The sequence below is a fragment of the Strix uralensis genome, chromosome 1 (assembly GCF_047716275.1).
Source record: "Strix uralensis isolate ZFMK-TIS-50842 chromosome 1, bStrUra1, whole genome shotgun sequence".
Classification (NCBI taxonomy): domain Eukaryota; kingdom Metazoa; phylum Chordata; class Aves; order Strigiformes; family Strigidae; genus Strix; species Strix uralensis.
Window position 1 is genome coordinate 127,698,988 of NC_133972.1, and position 21,010 is coordinate 127,719,997.

A 21,010-nucleotide genomic window follows, 5' to 3' on the forward strand; every position below is an offset into this window, starting at 1 on the left:
CTCACCTGGATGGCGGCTGAAATCTTTTTGCATGTCTCGCAACTCACTCAGGGATAAGGATCAGGTGACTATCACTGGCTCTGCCTCCTTCTGTTCTCGTGATGGGCCTGGTTCGTCATCACCCTGTACGCGACAAGGGGATTTTCTTCTTCTGTATTTCTTCTTCTGTATGGGAGCAACTGACACTGTCGTGGGTTGGTTCTCTGGTTCAGCTGCAGCGTCCGTCCTCGGGCTTGTAGTGGCTGCAGTTTCTGTTGTGGACTTTGGAGTGGTTGCACTGTCTGTTACTTTGTTAACAGATCCAGAGCCCTTCTCTTCCTCTTGAGGGTGCTGAACAGTGTTTAATAGCACTCGGTATGCGTGGGCTAGGTCCCAGCATGTTGCAGTGAGCTGTGCCTCTCTGGAATACCCGGGTGACAACATACTTTTTCCAAATATTTTACTAGTTCTTCAGGATTCTGCACTTGTGCAGGAGTGAAGCTCCAATACACTGGAGGTGGTCACTTTTCTAGGTACTTGTCCATGCTACTACACACCCCCAGGCAATCTTGGGGTAGGTTTCCAGGTGATACTTTTAAATAGTTGCTTAACTCTGAACAAAACCTGAACCACATGCAGGAACACACTAGCTCCTAGCAATAAGACAACCACGTTAATATCAGTATTCCAAAGGTATCTGAAATTCCTGAATTCCTCAAACACAATTGTAAAAAGCCCCAGGGCCGATGACAGCACCCCATCATAGATAAGCATCACATAGTACAGCAAAAACAAAATCTTAACCCAACTCTCACGGACTGTGAGCAACAGCATGGGAAATACATACTGCAAATGAGGTAACAAAATCTTAAGGAGCCAAGCAACCGTTCTGCCATTATCTCAAACTTCGAGGCCCACGTTGGGTGCCAAAAACTGTTGTGGTTTGAACTCAGCCGGTAGCAAATTGCCACGTGGCCAGTTGTTTACTCTTCCCGTCCACCCCACAGTGAAACAGGGGAGGGACAAAAGAAGAAATTTGTAGATTAAATAAAAAAAATTTACTAGCAAAACCAACAGTAATAATAGTAGTCCAAAACAGGTAAAATGCAGTAGTGGCTCACCGAGCGGTGACCAGTACACAGCCTGTCCCCAGAAGCAATCTGACTGCACCAGAGAACTCCACCCAGCAAATCTGGAAACCGAAAACAAAATGCGCAAGAGCATGCGGCCGCCTATATGTTGAGCTTTGACGTCACATGATATGGAATGCTCCAATGACCGATCAGGACCCAGCCCTTCAGCTGTGCTCCCTCTCAGCCCACGGAAAGTTAACTCTATCCTGGCTGAAAGCAGGACATGGGAGGCTTGAGGAGTGGACCAATGTGAACCTCATGAAGTTCAACAGGGCCAAGTGCAAGGTCCTGCACCTGGGTTGGGTCAGTCCCCAATATCAGTACAGATGGGGGGATGAATGGATTGACAGTGGAGAAGGACTTGGGGATACTGGTAGATGAAAAATTGGACATGAGTCAGCAATGTACACTCACAGCCCAGAAAGCCAATCGTATCCTTGGTGCCTAAAAAAAAGTGTGGCCAGCAGGTCAAGGGAAGTGATTCTCCCCCTCTACTCTGGTCTAGTGTGACTCCACCTGGAGTACTGTGTCCAGCTCTGGAGTTCTCAGCACAAGAAAGACATGGACCTGCTCAAGCGAGTCCAGAGGAGGGCCACAAAAAACCCCAGAGGGCTGGAACGTTTCTCCTATGAGGACAGGCTGGGAGAGTTGGGGTTGTTCAGCCTGGAGAAGAGAAGGCTCCGGGGAGACTTTAATGCAGCCTTTCAATATATAAAAAAGACAGAAAGCAACTTCTTACCATGGCCTGTAGTGACAGGACAAGGGGCAATGGTTTTAAACTGGAAGGGTAAATCTAGATAGGATATAAAGAAGACATATTTTACAGTGCAGTTGATGAGACACCGAAACAGGTTGTCCAGAGAAGCTGTGGATGCCCCCTTCTTGGAAGTGTTCAAGGCCAGGTTGGATGGGGCTTTGAGCAATCTGACCTAGTGGAAAGTGTCCCTGCCCATGGGAGAGGGGTTGGACTGCATGATCTCTGAAGGTCCCTTCCAACCCATTCATTAATTCTGTGATTCTACCAGGATCTAAAGGATTTGGTGTTTAAACCACTAAACTTAGTCAATAACCATGTGATAGTTTTTTAATTGAGTGTGATTTCAAGCCCTTCATCAGCAATGTTTGTAAGGTAACAGAGTGACAAAGAACTTGGCAGGGAGAATAGACAGGGTGTGCTGCTGTCTTTGACACCCTAGTCCAAAGAAGAGGGTGGATTTCCACTGTAGAGATTTCCCCACGTAACAGAGGAAATCTGGACTCCATATACTGTAAACAAACACTGTTAATAATAATTTTTTAAAAGGAGCAATCGTATGATTTTTTACTTTAGCACTGAGACTATTAAAGTTTTCTGAATGTGGACCTCAACTGTATGCTGTATCTTAAAGATTTATATTAAATCTATAATTTTACTTTTTGTTTTTCTTTATACTTTAATGTTTGCATTGAAAAGAAAAAAAAATAAGATTGGAGAAAGACATTTAAAAAAAATTAGCCTGTGCCTCTAATTCTTAGATAACAGATCTGCAAGTTAAGCATGCCTTGTAGCTTGCAATTTTCAAATATCAGGGGCAGCAAATGAGCGCCGTTAAGGCTGCCTGCTGGCTAGGACAGTAAGAGCTTTTCTCAGCTAGAAGCTATTCCTCCACACAGCAAATCCTTCCCTCCCTGCTACAGCATATGAGAGAAAATAAATAGGTCAAGCTTGTGGTGCTAAAGCACCCTGAGTTTGCAACCACAAATAAAAATAATTTAAAACAGTTAAACAGAGACATATTTGAAAAAATAGTAAGACATCCTTCCTATTTGTCCAGTTTTTCCTAGTGCTTTTCCTGCTATAAGTGCTTCACTGTGTCGTGACTGAGTGTAAAAAACGAACCAGCACCAAGAACTGATTAACATCCCTACAATAACAAAACAGCAGCCTTGCAGGAAAAAGAGGAAAATTATCTGATTTAAATTTCCAGGGGAGCATTAGGAAAAACTTAAATCAAAATTAAAATTATTTTCTAGAAAAACCTTGAAAATATGGCAACACTTTCTTTTTAATTAGCTACTGTGACCTACTCCCCTGCTGAGTCAACGGTTGCCTAGACTCTCAGGCAAAATGAGGACGATCCTATCTATGTGCAATTGGTAGACTGGATCCTTCTCCCCACTCTCCTTACACCATAATTTTATAGTTGGCTTACCACAGCAAGGGTGTACTTACAAAACAAATTAAATGTATGTAGTCACAATAATTAGAACTCCTTTCCATTGTGTTTCCAGACATTATTAGAAAAAGGAACAAAAAACTTTGCATAAAATATCTTTCTCCACACTCAGAAAAATTAACTGAATAAGGTGGCGCAACATACAGTTTCTATTCATAAAGCAGTTATTAATTTTACAGCCTTTCCAGCTCCTTTGTGCTCTTTTTTCAGTGGCAAAAAAGAGATTTAAGCAGGTTATTTGAGTTGGAGTAAAAAAAACATTTCTGCATCCTCTTCCCCAACAGTTGATCCAGTCCTGAGGACAGCTTAGCAGAAAAAGAGAATCTGATTTTTGGACTTTACATACTGCACTTGGCACATCTGGAGCACGCTTTACTGGAGCAGGACATTGGAAAGGAGGCAACAGACCTGGCTCAGGCACTCACAGATTGCATGGCCTCAAGCAACTCATTTGCCTTTTGTGCCTGATATTTTTTTTATGATATACCATACCACATGACATCATTCTTGGCAATAAAACATGGAGGGGAATGGGGGTGGGCTGTGTGTCCAAAGTAGCCATTGCTTGGGGACTGGCTGGGCATCAGTCTGCTGGTGGGAGCTGGTGAGTGATCGCCTTTGCATCACTTCTTTTTTCATTCTTCACTTATTAAACCTGACCCACCTTTTTTGCCTCACTTTTGCCCTTCCGACTCTCTCCCTGTGCCACTGTGGTGAGTGCGCGAGTGGCAGGGTGGGGGCTTACCTGCCAGCCGGGGGCAACCCACCGCAGCCTCAAACTGTTGTAGGCCGTGGATGTACATTTAGAGAACATTGCTATATGCTTGCTCTATTCTTCTGGTCTGCCATATCTGCTACATCTTTATCTGTTTTATTTATTATCAGAGACAGAATACAAGGCTGTGAACAATTGGTCTTGTCCAGTACAGCCATTTTATATTCTTACATACTTACTCCAATAACCATCTGTGTGGCATTGCTTGATTTCTGCCATTATTTCACAATTCTTTTTCATGTGCTGGTAACTGTTCTTCAACAGTGGTTGGAGTTAGGGCTAGATCCTGACTCCAGGATCTACTGAGATCAGCTTTTCTTTATATAGAAAAACATATGTTCTCCTTATGAATGCCTCACAATCCACTCAAAGCCAAATTCAGCGGAGTTTTAACAAATTTGTGGGAAGTTTTTAACACAGTGCTAGGAACCTGAGAGAAATGAAATTGTTCTTTATTTCAATGAAGTTTTACCAACAAAACTTACCTCCACTTAAACCATATTCAGCAGGGACTCAGGTCATTACAGCAAGAATATCCAATCCCTTCAGTATAACTCTGTTTTCCAATTAGTTTTATAGTTATGGTCATGTACACATTCATCTGCTTTTCATCATTCAGAAAATTCATTCTCCATATGGGACGGGCAGCTTTTCAGCTGTCAAGTACTTGCTTACCTATGCGTTGTCTTTCTGTAGCTTTTGGTACTCGTCATGGCTGATATGGTGGTGTTCTCCTTCGATGACAGGCAGCAAGGTGCCAATCTGGATAAAAACTTTTGACTCCAGATTTCTTTTCATGTGTTCTAGGACATTTTCATGTGACATCGAAAGCAGTAAACAAATCTGGTTTAGTTTTTAAGCTGGTTGGATTGTCCACTCCCACAACCTAAGGTTGCACCTAAAGTTATTACCCACAGTTTCTTGCCCTATCAACAAAAATTACCCTGGAAATCAGGGAGAGAAGAGAGAAGAATGGATAAATGACTTGTCTTCCCAGTTTGGATGTAAGCCTGAAGAGACTCAACCCACTGAGACCATGGTCAATTTTGGTACTTAACTCTGGATGGGAACAGTGACACTGTATGACATTCTCCCACAATCCTTCCCTTTCCAGGAACTCGCTGAAGCCTGAAGATCTTCAGAATCACTCCCAAGGAAACTCCAGGATAGCTGGGAAGATGTGAGGCTGTCTCAAGGAAGACCAGCACTTGCCAGTCTCCACTGATGAGGTTCTGTAGTGAGACATCAATCAGCACGAAGTACTAGTTTAATAAAGATATTGGATATAAGGATGACATCTTTCTGAAGGCAACCTTAAGCAGTTGTACTCAGGGGAAATGCCTATGCTGGAAGGGACCGGCCTTATCCTAACAGCAGTATTTAGGGTGAGGTGATCAGGCACTGACTACAGAAGATGTGGATAAGAGAAAGAAATAACTCTGAAGTTATTTCTGGATACCTGACTCAGTCTATAGCTGGAGCAAGATCTTCTCCATCTGCGCCTTTACTTCCTTAGGAGGTTCAAGGCAGGCAGAGAGCAGGTGGCTCTGAGACCTACACTGGATCCAAGAGGGCAAATTTAGTTGCGATGCTTGGATCTAGATTTGCACACACAAAAATGGACTGAAATTTATGGTCTGTCCTTCACAGGATGGGTCTGAATTTCAGTACCTTCTTAGAAGAAGAGGAAGTTAAAACTATAGTTGAATCTATGATTGTTCCAAAGAAGAGATTAATAAACCCAGTACTTAGGGGTGGAAATGCTACAGAGTAAAAACCCCATCAGTCTGCTGGAATTTGTCATAGATAAACCACCTGAGGACTGAAAACTAAGTATCTGTGTGAGCCTTTAGAGAAGGACATCAATTGATCCTATAATTGAAGAAGACCCTAAATATTTCAGATAAGGCAGACAGAAGAAGAGGATGTGTGTGCATTAGAAGACATAGTTGGAGAACTATCAAAGTAGGCTGGGGGTGGAGCAGGAAAAAGGGGAGACCAGGTGTAGACCTTGAACATCATATGGTAATCCCCAACTTTCCTACCCTTCCCTTGAGAGAAGGAGTAATTGGGTGAGAGGAAAGAGGAGTCAGAGGGTAGAGCACTGAAGTAAATCTCTTACCTCCCCATCCTCTAGCGTCTTCTCCTCATGTAGATTTAGCGAGACAGCTTGAAAAGGCTGCCCTTCTGAGAAGAAGCATTCCTGGCTGGCAAAGAGCCTCTTAAACAAACTGCTGGTTGCTGCTTAGTTGGCAGTTTGAGGCACAGTGCCCTGAAACAGGACTAAGGAAACTTTGAAGCCTAGGCACAGTTGTCACTCCTCTTCTTTGTGGAAGATACATGCCAGAGCTTTTTTCAGATGAGGCCAGGATAGTGACCTGGCACAAGGTACCTGCTTCATCCCCTCCTGGCATGCAAGAGACAGAAGAAGCTGTAGATATTTGAAAGTGGAAGAGAGGAAAAAGGCACTTGATTCCTAACAGGCTTTTGACTGTCTGGTAAAATGAAAGGTGAGGCAAACACACATTGATGGTAGAGATAAGCTATAGGCTTTCACAAGCATGGTGAGATGTTAGGAGCAAATGCATCTCTCTCATCTGATGGGTAGCAACTAGTAAGAATTTGCAACAATATTCTCATAGCCAAAAATAAGTGCCTTTAAAAAGACATCCGATAGATCTTTAAGAACAAATGTAGAGTGGCAAAATGGTGTTGCCTCCAGCCAACTCAAAATTATAAAATGCTAGTGACTCGGATCTCATGATTTATGGACCACCCACTTCTGTTCTTATTGAGGAAATTCTTCATTAATACAAAGCTCCAGCTAGATCAGCCTACTGAATTTACTCAATAATTTTGAGAAATGAGGCTTGTGTGTCTGCATAAATTGGACTGGAAGGCCCTTTTTCCTGTTCAAAGACAATAATAGTTACAGCTTTAAATGCTATGTCAAGTTAAATGTGATAATGTTTCACAATCATATATTTAAACACAGAAATCTGTTTATTTACCCAAACAAAACAGAGGAAATGATTCCAGCCCTCAGGTTTTGAGTTCTTGTTTAAATATGTGAACATCAGTCCACAACTTAGAGATGTTTGTGTATCTATGTACCTCCAAAATACTCATATTTCATAGGCTTTTTCACATTAATATTCACCAACAGTATCACAAAAGTTCTTTTTCTTTTACATAACTGTAAGCAACAGTAATTCTAGAAACACTAGAGAAAAAAAAGCATAGCAATGTCCACAGTTACAAGAAAAAGTGCACATTACTTGGTCACAATCACAGTCATTACTTGGAAAACTATATGTAACAAGTAGATATAAAATATCACTGATGCCTTAAACTCATTGTCAAAAACGGAATTACATAAAATTTTGTACATGAAATAAGGCAAATTTAGGAATGCACAAGAAACTTGTTATTCAACAAAAGCTAAACAACAGAACAGATAGTACAGTAAGCATAAACTAAAGTACTTTTTTCTATATACTTAAAAATAAGCCTGCTGTAGTGCACAAAGAAAACACCATTTATGTGTAATCAATATTATAAAATAAGAAATAGAGGGGTTGGGAAGAGTGGGGAAGGGGAGAGAAGAGTTTTATTATAGTTGCAGCTGCATCCATTTACAGGTTTGTACAGGTTTTAGCTAGGCCTGGGAATTATACAAATCATACCAGAAGTGTCAATGACCTTCCTCGGTAGAATTTTGCTTAAATTAAGGAAAGAAAAATAAATACACACAAGAGTGCAAATTTTCAGATTGTCACTTGCAACCTCTTAACATTCATCATCTACATCCAATCACAACTAGAGGGACTTGTATAGGACAGCAGCAGTGATCATGGAGTTAGATGAGCTCACTGTAAGAAATCAATTTATCTTTTTTTTTTCTCAATGATATGTCTTTTTTAAAAAACCCTCAACTCTTTATTAATTGCTAATAAAGCTGCAATATATTACAGAATGGAGTTGAGAATGGTATGAATGCAGGAAATGCATGCTTCCTTTGGAAGGTATTCCATAGATGACAATTTACAGTACATGGGGGAAGAATTATCCAGCATCAGGAGTTACTCGTTGTAGAAAGAATATGAAGTTGGGGAGAAGGGCACAGTCAGGGGTTCAAGAGAGGAAGGGGGGACTTAAAATAGCTCCTCAAAACATTTTCAGGACCAGTGAAAAAGTTTACCAAAGTAAAAATGAAAAATCTTGAATGAAAACAAAAATCTTTTGTTTTGTTTTTTATAAAAATTACATTTTTTTAAAATACAAGATCCTTTTAATTGCAATTGTGCCCTGTAGCAACAGGACATTTGGCAACGTTTTGCCATATACTGCAGCTTTAAGTCCAATGAGTCAGTATCACATTCCACTAATATTGCACTTGGATCTTGAACCATTTTTTTTAAACCATCACAGCATCTTCTGTTTCCTCCACTTGTTAGAACGAGTTAATTTCTAGCCACTTTTTCGATATTTATGCTGACACACTAAAACAAAAGCAATAGGCTGGACACAGTAAAGTACCTCAGAAATACCGGAGGTCGAAGTTCACTTGAAGCACCTTAACACATCACTTTATGGATCAAGAACAGTGTGGCATTATGGTAATTAACTCTCCTAAAAGACTGTGCAGTAACTGAAATGTGTGCTCTGGGAAATCAAAATGTCATTAGTGGAAACTCTGAGATAAGACCAGGCCAGTGTGAAGGTCACATGACTCAGTTCTGCTGCAAAATAAGGTTTTCCAGTTCATCTGCAGAACGCAATAAAAACGCGGCTGATTCTCGATACCCTGCCACAAGCTGCCTCACTGCATTTATTTCGGTTGGACTCAGCTGGGGTCTAGAGCTTGAACTACTGGAGGATCCAGAGCTGGTTGCTAACTGCCTCTTCATACTGAGATCTGTTGGACCTGCAGGTAAGAAAGGAAAAGAAAAGAAGCTTCAGATTCACCGCCAGAGACATTTCCCAGGTTTGCAGCTACAAACGCAGAGCAGCAAAATCTGCTCTCAGCTGAGTGCCAGTGAGAAGCAGCAGAAACAAGCAATAACTGTTCAGTTACCAGTTGTCTTGACAAGAACCACAGTGATTTATATTTATATATGACAGGCACCCTTTAAATTCTACTTAAGTAACAGGAGGGGCAAGGCCAGCAGAAAATTACCCTCTGGGGGCGTATCCCAACAGTGTAAGCCACTTGCACCCCAACACTGCCCTGGGATCTGACGCTGGTGAGCAGGCAGAAGGTTCATCTCCTGCACCTCCCCCAGCTTCAGCTGCCATCGTAGCCTTCATGGCAATCTGCACGCTTGCAGTTTTTATCACAGAATATCAAAACTTATGTTGTCTAGATACCTATTTTCACATTTTATGCTTCAATCAGCTTGTGGCCAGACTGTGAATCCCTTACAGACGTAGATAAATGGTCATTCACTTGACTAGCCCTGACGCCATGTCATCACTTACATAAATAGCTGGTCATGAATGAGATTAGACTGGTGACAATCTGGCTGCCCCAGTGAGGAGTACACTATCATCTCGGGGGGGGCTGCACACAGCTGGTGATACATTGCAAGGATCTTGTAAGGTCTGAACACTGACAAGGGAATCTGCAGCTATCACCATGTTGCACTGGCAGCTTATACCAATATGCTTAGCACTTTTCATCAAAGAATATTCTCGAGACCATGTATGCTGCATGGAGACAACAGCACTCCTGAGGGCAAGTCTGCAGGTTACCATGATCAGCAAAACCATCTGCCACCAGGAAGTTTGGCTTTGTGTGGAATTTCCCTCGTCGTTTGACCATAGTTATTAATCAGCTAAGATGCATGGTGCTTTGACGAGATGTTTGTGTTTCCCATTTAACACAACATATTTTTTCTTCCTGGAGTGTAAACCTGGACAGGTAGAATTACACTAAGAACTTTTTTAAACATAGAAGGATACAGATGGCAAGTATACCTATCAAGCGGTTTATTATGTGCAAATCTGGAAAAATACTGCTCATTCATTTTGACAGTGTAGCAAATTTATACTTCTGGGAGGCAGAAGATCAGACTAGCCTGATCTTAATCTTAATACTCTCCTGGAAATTGGGATCAAGTTATCTAAAGCGATGTGTCTTGCCTTCTTATGAGAAAAATGTCACTGTTCAATTTCATCTGGACAATGTACGTCAATGCCAAGGCTTTCTCAGCACTGGCTTATTGGATGGACCTTGCTTCCTAAAAAGCCTTGAAATTTAGCATATTCAACTGTAGAATACAGAACATATAAATTCATACTCTAGAGGTTCTCCTAAATAATCCCACCAGAATCACAAGGTTCAAAACCAGACTCACTATCTTAAGCACTAACGGAAAGAGATGTACTGATTTCCAGAAGATGAAGATCTGGTCATAAACCTTATTTTTTTTCTTTTATGTTTATGTAGAGATATGGCTGAGACCACAAAGAATGTGGAGATTGCCACGTCCCCACACTCATTGAAGTTAATGAAAATCTCCCCTTGAGTGAATGAAAGCAGAGCTAGGAATATGAAAAGAAACTACTCAAACAGAAAGCGTCCTATTAGATCTTATTTCCTACTATGCAACTAGCATGAACAGCACTTAGCCTTACAACTGTATTATCCAGTTTTACACCGGCATAAATGAACTGACTTTTAAATAACTTCCAGTGTACAAAGGATAAATAAAAGGACAATTAGCCCAGTGAATTTGTTTCAGCATGACCGCACGCTGCAGGGAAACGATCACAGTGTGAAGAAGCTCAGAGGATATTTCTAAGTAAAATCTTAACACAGCACAAAGAAGAAGGGTATACAAATCATAAAGCCAGCTGGACTGAATGGTTGTAAGAAGCCATTAAAGACTTCTATATTTATTGAGGCGGTAGTGAAAAAGCTACCACTGACATATTGAGGGCATTGTGCTCCATATGAACCTACTTTAACTTTTATGTTCTTTCCTTGACTCTCATTCATGTCACAGCCAAAAACACACACAATGTACGGCAGAACAGAGCTTCTGTGGCAGAGCATGTCTTTTTCTGAAACAAAACTGAAGGGCGTTTCTTATTGGCAATCCATATTTTTAAGTGATTGAATAGGATATTAAGTTTATTTCACTCATAAGTAAAAAATACATAGAAAGGTGTTTGCTTACATCTCTGAGGTTTTCCTTATGAAAATTGATGACACAAAGTAAAAGCACTGCTCTGAAAGGAAAGCTAGAAGGCCAGATGTCCAGTATGCATAAATCAGTGTAACTCATCCCAGGTCTATAGGGTCACAGTGATTTACACAAACTGATAATCTGGCCCTGTATTCCTTCCTGAGGAAAGTTTTTGAATTCTTCAAATATATATCTTTGAATCCCTGAAGGTACTGGAAATAAAGTTTTGTGCAAGTGCAAATCTGCAGTCTGTATACACAAGAAACCATCAGGACCCAGCAGAGTTTGGGTATACAAAGGAAATAAGAAATCTCAGATTTTAACTTACCCCAGCTACTGCAAACTACTTGATTTTGGTTTTATTTCTATATACTAGGAAAGTAGGATTTTACTTCACTTCCCAACTTCTGCCTTGTACTTAACAAGTCACAGTGCTGTCTTCCTTCCCCTCAAAGAAAAGCCCCCTGAGCAAAAAGGCAAAGAAATCTACACACACAGAAAAGTGTTCTTAGCTATGGTTTCAGGACAGCAAGTACACCCCTGCCTTTTCAGGAAGGGAAGCTGCATGTGCTGGCAGAGAGCTGAACAGAAAGCGAACGAGCCATGCTTGATGTAGCAATAAGGATTTTAGTTCTTTTTTTAAATTCTCTTGTGACCCCTACATCCCACCTCCAAAGCTTGCCTGTAACAGCCCAAGCTTTATAACTGAGAGAATACCTCACTCAGAGACTAGCTCCAGGATATATTATACTGGTCTCAGCTTTTAATAGCTGTGATAGACACTCACTGGCAGTATTACTGATTCTTAAAGGTTGTCCAGGCTGCTATATGCTAAAAACGCTGTAACTTATCTGTAGCTTCATCAGTCACACCTAGTCGTTCAGAAAATAAGGAATAAATGCATCTTATTCTTATAGTGTAGATTTTTCCTGTGTAATTTCATGCAAATCGGCTATCGAAACACAGGAACCTACATCTTAATCATAAATATCCATCACATTTCTTTAACCAGACAAATAAATCACAGCTATTCTGAACACTTAAAATAGCTGGTGACTATATCTGGAGAAAGCTGAACAGCTTCACCACCATTTCTTTTAATAACTATCCTTACTTTAAATAGAACTATTTCCTTAGTGTACTTAACATTATTTATTAAGATGCCAGTCTTCACAGGAACAAGGAAGTGTACCCTTATACAGAGAGCAATCTGAATATTTTTGCAATGAATTTTGCAATGTCAGGTTCCCTCAAGGTGATAGTGTACATTTTAGCATACTGCTTCCTATATCCTGGAGTACTTCAGGACAATTAAAAAGCTTGATTGCAAACCTTACCAGGTTCCACAGTGTCTATGTGTGCAAGCAAAGATTAAGCATATATCGCAGAGATGAAGACAGGATACTTTTTAAATTTATTTATTTCTCTTAGTGCACACTATTATAATTCACAATTGTCACCTCCCATGTTTTTAAAATAGTACAACATTCTCTCAAGCAGTGGGTTAAATTTCTCAGACAGATCCTTTCTTTTATACTCTTTCAGAAGACTGAAGTATTGTTCTGCTGCCTCTTGCTGAGGCCACCTGATTGACACTTTAACATGGGAATATTTTTGATTTACCACCTCAGTCCAGTTACACAGACCTAATTTCCCCGGTGAGGTGAAATTGTTCTTGTTGGAACCACATCAAACTGAATATGAGAACTCTGAAAACCCACTCTTCATGCGCAAGACAATCATTCATCAAATTAGCTGCTAGGAATATCTGCCATTAAATACACTGTGGGACAAATGGCTTTTCTGTAAATTGCAAGACTTAAATGGAACTAGTTATTGCCTCATGAGCTACTCATTAGCAACATGATTTATATCAAATTCCAAAACACGGGTCAGATGTAGATGTGCTGTAACTGATTGGTTAGATACTATCAACTGTCTCAGCAAAAAATCCCTTAAGAATTGTATGCTGTCACTGGGTAGCTACCAATCTTATAATTAACAACTACTGAAAGAATAATAAATGTGTCAATGAATCTCAAAATGGTTATCACTATTACAGATAATTTAGAATAACAAAAATAATTTCAAAAAGCTATATGTGCTTAAGCATCTGTGCTTCTACATTTTCATTAATAGTTAAGCAACCTCTTTTTTCAGTGAAGATGTAAAAAGCAGTGGCATTTATTTATAGAAAAATACATTTATCCATGCTTTGAAATCTCTCTTGTGGATCTTTTCTATTGCACCTATTCTCCTCTCCCCTTTTGTTCCATGAGCGGCTTTAGAAGTGAGTATGTACTAAATTCTCATATACACCAATAAAACCAAATAGAAAAAGTATCAAAGTATCCCACTTTTTCCAAATCAGATGTGTTTATTATTGCAAGAATGTTTTATTGTGATATTATGCATCTGTCAGTGTTTCTTTTCCTCCTGCCTTCAAACAGAGAGCAGATGTGCCTAAAACTATCGTTTTGAGTGCCAAGAGATCTCAGATCAAGAAAACAGGGACTAATGAATAGGACCTTTTAAGCTTCTTTCTCCCTTCTACACCATTCCCTCTGGAAAACATACCTTCAGCTAGTTTAGATAGCAGAAGAAATTGCTGTGTTGCCTGAGGAAAGAGATGTGAAAACACAGAAATGCCTATAGCCACTGAACATCATGCATTTTCAACAATCAGCAAACACACTGGTTTGTGATGAAATGATTATGTGAGGTCTGCCAGTAAGGTTTCCTATCCACCACAGGAGATTAATTATGTGGCATACACCTGTCTTGCCTTAATGGCTGTCTCCTGAGTTTTGTGCAAAGGTAGAAAAATAGGATACTGCCAAATATATCCACAGACATTCCATCTGCATTCCTATGGTAGGAGCAGACTAATACTTGCATATGTCATGTATCTGACAATTTGAAGAGGAGGAGGAAGGGGCAAGAGGAATGTGGGGATGATCTTAATGTAGAATTCAGTCAGCATTTCCCAGCAAGAAATTCCCACCTTTGTCAAAGGTCAAACTATTTAACGTCTCCCAACCCCACATTTTTCCTTTTTTAAACAGGACTAAACACACTCTCCCATGTTCCTGACTCTCACTCTTGTTCTGTGTCTCCTGATGCCCTAGGCTCCAGCTGTGTTAGAGACAAACTGTTTTGTCTTTCCTCCCTCTCTCCACTTTGATGTCATCAGGGTAGCACTGAGAACACAGAAGACTGAGCAAGAGTAGAGGTATAAAGAAGAAATAGAGAGAGCAACCACAGCAAAAATCCCATTCAATCCCTACATCATGGCATCATGGCCAGCCATGCTGAGGGTAACCCAGTGAGCACTTTAAGAATTAGCTCCATACTGGATATTCTCAGCTGGACTTTTCCCTAGTTTATTGCCAGGAAGCCTCAACTGTTCATGCAAATGCCAAGATTTTACAGAACATTATAACTTCACCAAATTTGAGGGTGCAGAAATGAGGCACCCTTCGTACTGTCACATGCAAAAGCAGACCAGAGCTCTCGGCCCTCCTCTCCCTGGCCCAGAGCAGCACAGACATGCTGATCACTGGGGCTCAGCCAGCTCAGCAGCATCAGCTCCAGGAGCTTCCCCCAACTACCCTGTTGTCTTCAGCAGGGCTGCATCGCCTGGAGGAGCAGGAGCCAAAAGAACCAGGAAGACTGATTTTCATGGGGTAAGAGGCCTGGCTAAAGCGGGGAAGGGCTGGCAGGCCACAGCCCTTCTGGGCCTCTGGAAGGGAGCAGTGGGGAGAGGTGAGCCGTGTGGTGGGCATCCGGCAGCTACCAGCTGGACCATGGGGCCACTCGCCATGGCCTGAAGGTCCATCTGTGGGAGAGGAAGCTGAAAGAGAAGCTTGTCAGGGCTCAGGATTTTCTTGTGGTGTGAATGTGTTCGAATTCGGCGGGAGGACTCACCTGAGCTGGAAGGGGACTGGACGTTTGTGGTGCCTGGGATGCAGTGCTGAGTTGTGGCTGTGGTGGAGGTAGGCTGCAGATCTGTGTAGAGAAATGGAGACACAACAGCTGCTTTGTTTTATCATGACACAAGAGCATGTTCTCCACAGCCAGTCTGCCATCAAGTCTGAAACACCCTCTCTTTTTACACACACAAAGGGAAATGACTGACACTTCTGCCTAGAAAACTAGGCAATGATGCAGAAGAAACAGCCCCAAATCATCTCCAGAAAATGCAGCAATGGCAGCAGAAACACTCTCCACACCTCTTAGGGAAAATGAATTTCAGGAAACAAAGTGGCTGTGGAGAGCAAGGCTCTGACAAGTCCGCCCTGGCTTCAGAGAGTCCTGACAGCTGACAGTCATTGGGAGAGGGCAGACAGCAACTCACTGGATGTGGGGAGACAGGGCAATCTCACTTTGTCAGGAGAGACTCGGGAAGCATGCAGGGACTTCAACAGCTTCTGGCGACAGCAAGAGATTTTGCTCCCAACAGAGCATCCTGTCTCCTGTCCTCACCCTCCTGCCCTCAAGTTGGGCATCCCTCCAAGCTCAGTCCAGGTGTAATGGAGCAGGGCCAGCTGAAACCTTTGTGGCTGGCTAGGAGCTGGCAAGAAAATTTTGTTTACATGCACTGGGCTACCCCACCTTGGAGATTCTCCGTTCAGTTCTGTAGCAGGAATTGCATTAGCCTTAAAACAGACAGCTGTTGAAATCCACCCTTCTCAAAAAGCAGCTCTCCTTTAACATCCCCAAGAATCAAGGATAACATGCACAAAGGCTTCTCCCCAGCCCATGTACAGGCTGACAGAGGCTCTGTCAACCTGCAGATTGCTTGGTGATGGGGTGAAGCTTTCCAGCCGAGATGGCTTGGCCTGAAGGGTTTAAAAGCAAGGGAAAAAAAAAGACCTTGGTGCTGTAAGCCCAAACCTTTTCCTGCTGTGCTTTTTTCCACAATAAAGGAGGGGTCACTGTACAAGCTGTTGCATTCTGCTTGCTCATATTGAGCAGTTGCATGAAGGCTTGCTCCATACAGTTGTGTAAGGAGCTAATTATGTTTCTGTAATTAGCTATGTGGAAGGACAGGCTGAGGAGGGAAGCACTGCAACAGTGGGCACAGAGAGGTCCCTGAGCCAGAGCCACCAAACAGTTGGGTGAGCAGATAGCTAAGTCTGTAAGATGGGATCAGAGTAGGGATGAACTTCATAGTGGAGGGAATAATCAAATTAAATGAGTCACAGCATACAAAATACACACATCAGTTGGACTACTAGATAGGAGAGCTAATTGGACATAGTCATATTACTGTGGGGGAAGGTCCAGAAATAGGTATTCAAGCAGTGAGTTTTAGCTAGCTTTTGCAACTTCTTTTTTCTGTTTTAGCAGATACACAAAAACAGACTGTATTTGTTTATACACACATCCTGACTGAGGTGTATATTTATTTTTACACTAGGAGAACATTTGTAAACGTGACAAGAACATTTGATGGGTTACTACACTGAAAAGGAAATGCATTCTTAAATTACTTTGCAGGACCTGAAAACAATTTGCCAGCAACACCCTATTCTCCATAGAGGGAACTCATTAACCATCCTAACAGCCTTGCATATGTTTGGAACCAGAGTCCTTGAAACAGAATAACTATTGCAAACAAGAGTCCTGTGAGGTCTGTCAGGAGGGCAATGGTTACCCCTCTCAACTGCAACTCCATCCACTCTTCTTAGTCTACAAATGAAAAATCAAACATCCATGGACATATCAGAGAAGACTAACAGAGAAGAACTGGCCTCCAAGTCCTCCCATTTCTTCTATAGGGAAACCAGCTAATGGAGGCAGAGCACTTTACCCTCAATAGACAAGAGATAATTAGGTTGGCTACTGATTGCTTTTGTGTCAATGAAACTAAGAAATTGATGGAGTTGCCTTTCCACAACTTTCCTGATGATCTTCCTGAACTGGCAGGTGGGTCACAAATCAGCAGTCAGCTATATTGTTAGCATCAACAACAGTTTTCCAAGTGCTGGCACACAGACTTTTGGTTCGTGTAGCTTATGTGCTTTGGCTCCTGTAGGATCGCTGTGGAGAAGACAGACACCTTTCCACAACGCTCCAACTACGCACAACCATCTGGGAGAGGTGCGATGGTTTACTAGTCTGCCAAAGTAAGAGGACGTACAGACAAAATTCTTCCAGTGCATGTAAGGCAAGGGAGAAGAAATGTTTGAGCATATGTCAGTATGCAAACTGTAAGCATCCACTGGTCCCTTCACCCCCACCCCAGCGATGCTACGCAGGGAAATGCAGTGCACTGCACAGTTCCCTGGCTGTGTTAGCTGTGCAGCATCTGGCAGCTCCTGAATAAACACTGCTTGTCCTGCAAAACCATCTCGAGCTTTAATTGTGAAAAAACACTGGAGTCCTCTACATTAAAGGTACAAAGAAAATGTTGCTTCTAATCAGAAAGCAACACTAATTTATGATGTTGAATTTGTACCTCATTTTTTAAAATTGCATGCTGAAGTGACACAGAATACTTTTGCCTAAATCCCACAATTCACTGAAAAATGGGAGTTATGAAAATGTATCCTATTACTAGAGGTTTGAAGGGAAGAACAAATACACAAAACAGTTGTGATTCCTCACAGTTTAAGATTATATAAACCAGGACAATTCTGATAGCTTCTTCTGACAAATAACACATGGGGAGTTTAATCCTACTCTTAGTTTGGTGAAAGAGCAAATGCCAACTGTTTTCAGTGGGAACTGGCTTGGATCTTCTCTGGCCACAATGTAAAAGACAATTTTAAAGTTCTTGTGCATTTTCCCAAGAAACTAGATTTCCACAGCCTGTCTTACTCTTACAAAAATACTTGTTGAGAGATCATATTGAGTACCTCAGATGTGTTTTTCATGCGTATGGAAACAATTGTAATCATCATTCACACTCTTTAAGTCAAAGACTTTTGGCAACTAAAATACTATCTTTTTAAAGCCTTTTGAAAACTTAATGCAAATCATTCACAGACCTTTGAGGATTTTGGGGGTGGGGGGTGAGGAAGTAGACATGACTGAAGGTCACCAGGACACCATATATCAATAACTCCTTGCAGGCTGCAGCCCTGATAGCACTTTGAAAATCGCTTAGCATGTTGAATAGAGAGGCTGTAGCTGAACAATTACCATCTTGCCTAAGTCAGCCCATGTGCCTGAAGCAGCCCTCTCCTCAGCCAGAGAGGGATCAGCCAGGACAAAACCCCAGGGATTTCTCCATCCTCTGAGACATTTTTTAAATACTGTTCTTGGAGGCAAGAGACCCTCAGGCTTCCAGAGTAATCACTTTTCTCTGACAGACAGACAATACCCTTGTTTATCAGAATGGGCAAACCTTTTCCCTTGCTCTGAATTTGTATGAAATCAATACAGGGGACTATTTCAAACAAATAATACAGTTCACTTACATTTGTTTGTTACAAAAGCTTGCTAATGTAAGAAGAAAGGAATGTTGTCTAAATGAATGACACCACTGTTTTTTTCAGAGGTGCATAGAAGCTCATGGTGACACATAACTGCCTGCATCATTTTTAGTTTAGAGTATAGATGGATATGCTGATTTCTCATTTAACACTTGGTATGCCAGATCCTTATCTTCAGTAAATTAAAGTAGCTAGCAAGACCATGTAAGAAATCTAGGTCAATTAATTTATGTTACAAAATACAGAGTTCAGTGTTTTCAAACTCCAAACTCCACAAATGGCCTCATTTTGTGCTCAATATAGGAGAGGACAGTAATGACAGGGCAGGTCCTCATAAAGTCATGCAAATTGACTGAAGACCTAACCTGGCATTTTTTTACTGAGCTTTGTTAGAGACTTCAGGTTCAGTCGTGCCCTATTGTGAATTAGTCCCTTGAAACTAAAAGGAGACTAGCATGCAGTGAGCAAGTATTTTGCTCAGCAGTAGCTGTTTGTGGGACTGTGTTCCTGCTCATTATCTGATAATAGCGTATGGATATTGAACCCCTTGGACTAGCTTTCTGTACAGCAGGGGGAAACGTACACATGAGCACATATACACACAGGCACATTTTGTAAGTAAGGAAACTCACCGCTGCTAGAAGCATCATTGAGATTTAGCAGCCCACCTCCGAGCCCTCTGTAGCTATGGTAACTGTAGGTCCCATTGCCATTGATGTACAACACCTCCTGTGTGCTGGAAACAGCTGATGTTGAGTAAGTGACCTGGGCTGGCTCCTGTTTGTACTGCTTGTCAGCTGGAGCAGCCTCGTCCTGCAAAAACAAGGAAAGGTTTTGAATTACTGTTACATTTTACCTTGCACGGAGGGTCTTTTCCATTGTTACAACTCCACATCTACTGTTTCAGAAAAGTATAATACATGTTAAACAAGCACAGTTGTGTTTCTGATTGTCCAAGTATCAGCTGAAAAGAATAGAAATAAGCAAGAATATAAGTTTCCTACAAATCTGAGAATATTCATTTATTTGTGCTCCACAAGCCAACCATATACTGTTTCTCAAAGGAGAACATGCATTCTCACACCCTGAAGAGCTCACAGTCTCCTGCAAAACCCAGCTCTGTCCACGGTTTCCATAGTGTGGGAAAGGATAGAAAAAAGCCATTACTTTCTGAGTACAGAAGTGACACTTCTGAGTCGAAGAATCATACCGTTCTTGATAAGACAAACCAATACAGAATGCACCAACTACTTTTGATGTATCAGTCTCAAAAATGACTGGAAGAATGGAAAAAAACAGTGTTTCCTATGTTTGCAGAGGGCTGAGTGAGTGTCCAGCCACACAAGGGCCAAGTGACAAGGATGCTTCTACAAACGCAACTTGAAAGCATTTGTTATCTGTGTATGAGCAGCGACTGTACACCATGAGTTCCCCTCAGTGCTCCCTTGTTTGCCTCTTAGATGCTTGCATAATACTTAACAGGATTTAGCACAACAGTCCTCAATTTTCCTCTAAAGGAGATCATGTTTCAGGTGAAAATGTATTCTTCCCCATCTGCACTTAGCGTAGGTACTGCTTAGAGCACCTCACCTCCACTCATGATCACAGAATGCCCCTGTGGCAACTTCAGCAATGACACAGGTAAAAAAAAGAAAACCATTAACAGGAGATTTAATGCACTTTAGTAGTTGGAAACAAGGAAAACTATGAGTGTGTGACTGTTCAGCCCACCACAGGGACCCAAGTGCCAGGATTTCTGATTTAGTCTGCAAACGTATTTGAACTTTTTCTTTGTTTCCTTTAACTTGTAGACTCTTTTAACAGGCCTGATTTTACAGTCTTATCTGATGAAAATACATTTCAGTGATTTCAAATAAAATGGATCTATGGAAGATCAGTATTTTAAAAAACAGAGGTGAGAATGTTTGCAGACCTTTTCAGAGTAGTTAACTGAAAAATGATCTGTTAGAATTATCTCCCCTTTGTGTAAGATTTTGTCCATTATATGCCTCTCTCTTCTGCACAACAATCGTTGCTAAATATACCAAATTTATTAAGAATGCTATAAAATATCTCAAACCTTTTTTACAGTGTTTACATAAAAATAAGAATGTATATACCAGCACAGAGGGATCAAATAATTCAAAGCGTCCAGTCTCTGTGTTGAAGCAAAAAGGGTTCTGAGGCAACTTTCCTGTTTGCATTAGCAGCAGTTGTCGGTTCCATGTCTCAAATAAGAAACTATCAACTTTTCTGAGATTAAGATATCCCT

General features: G+C 41.3%; 1 protein-coding gene across 5 annotated transcripts in view; it reads right to left on the bottom strand.

The window, feature by feature from the left end:
• Nucleotides 1-7,085: 7,085 nt before the first annotated feature.
• The window catches only part of NOL4 (nucleolar protein 4), a 200,992-nt gene continuing 187,067 nt past the window's right edge, over nucleotides 7,086-21,010 (bottom strand). For all 5 annotated transcript variants that reach the window (XM_074880413.1, XM_074880420.1, XM_074880406.1 and 2 more), the window contains 3 exons: nucleotides 19,371-19,551; nucleotides 15,224-15,304; nucleotides 7,086-9,030 (listed from right to left, as the gene is read on the bottom strand). In XM_074880413.1, the coding sequence (XP_074736514.1) occupies nucleotides 8,837-9,030; nucleotides 15,224-15,304; nucleotides 19,371-19,551 (456 nt within the window). In that variant the 3' untranslated portion in view covers nucleotides 7,086-8,836. The remainder of the gene's footprint in view (nucleotides 9,031-15,223; nucleotides 15,305-19,370; nucleotides 19,552-21,010) is intronic.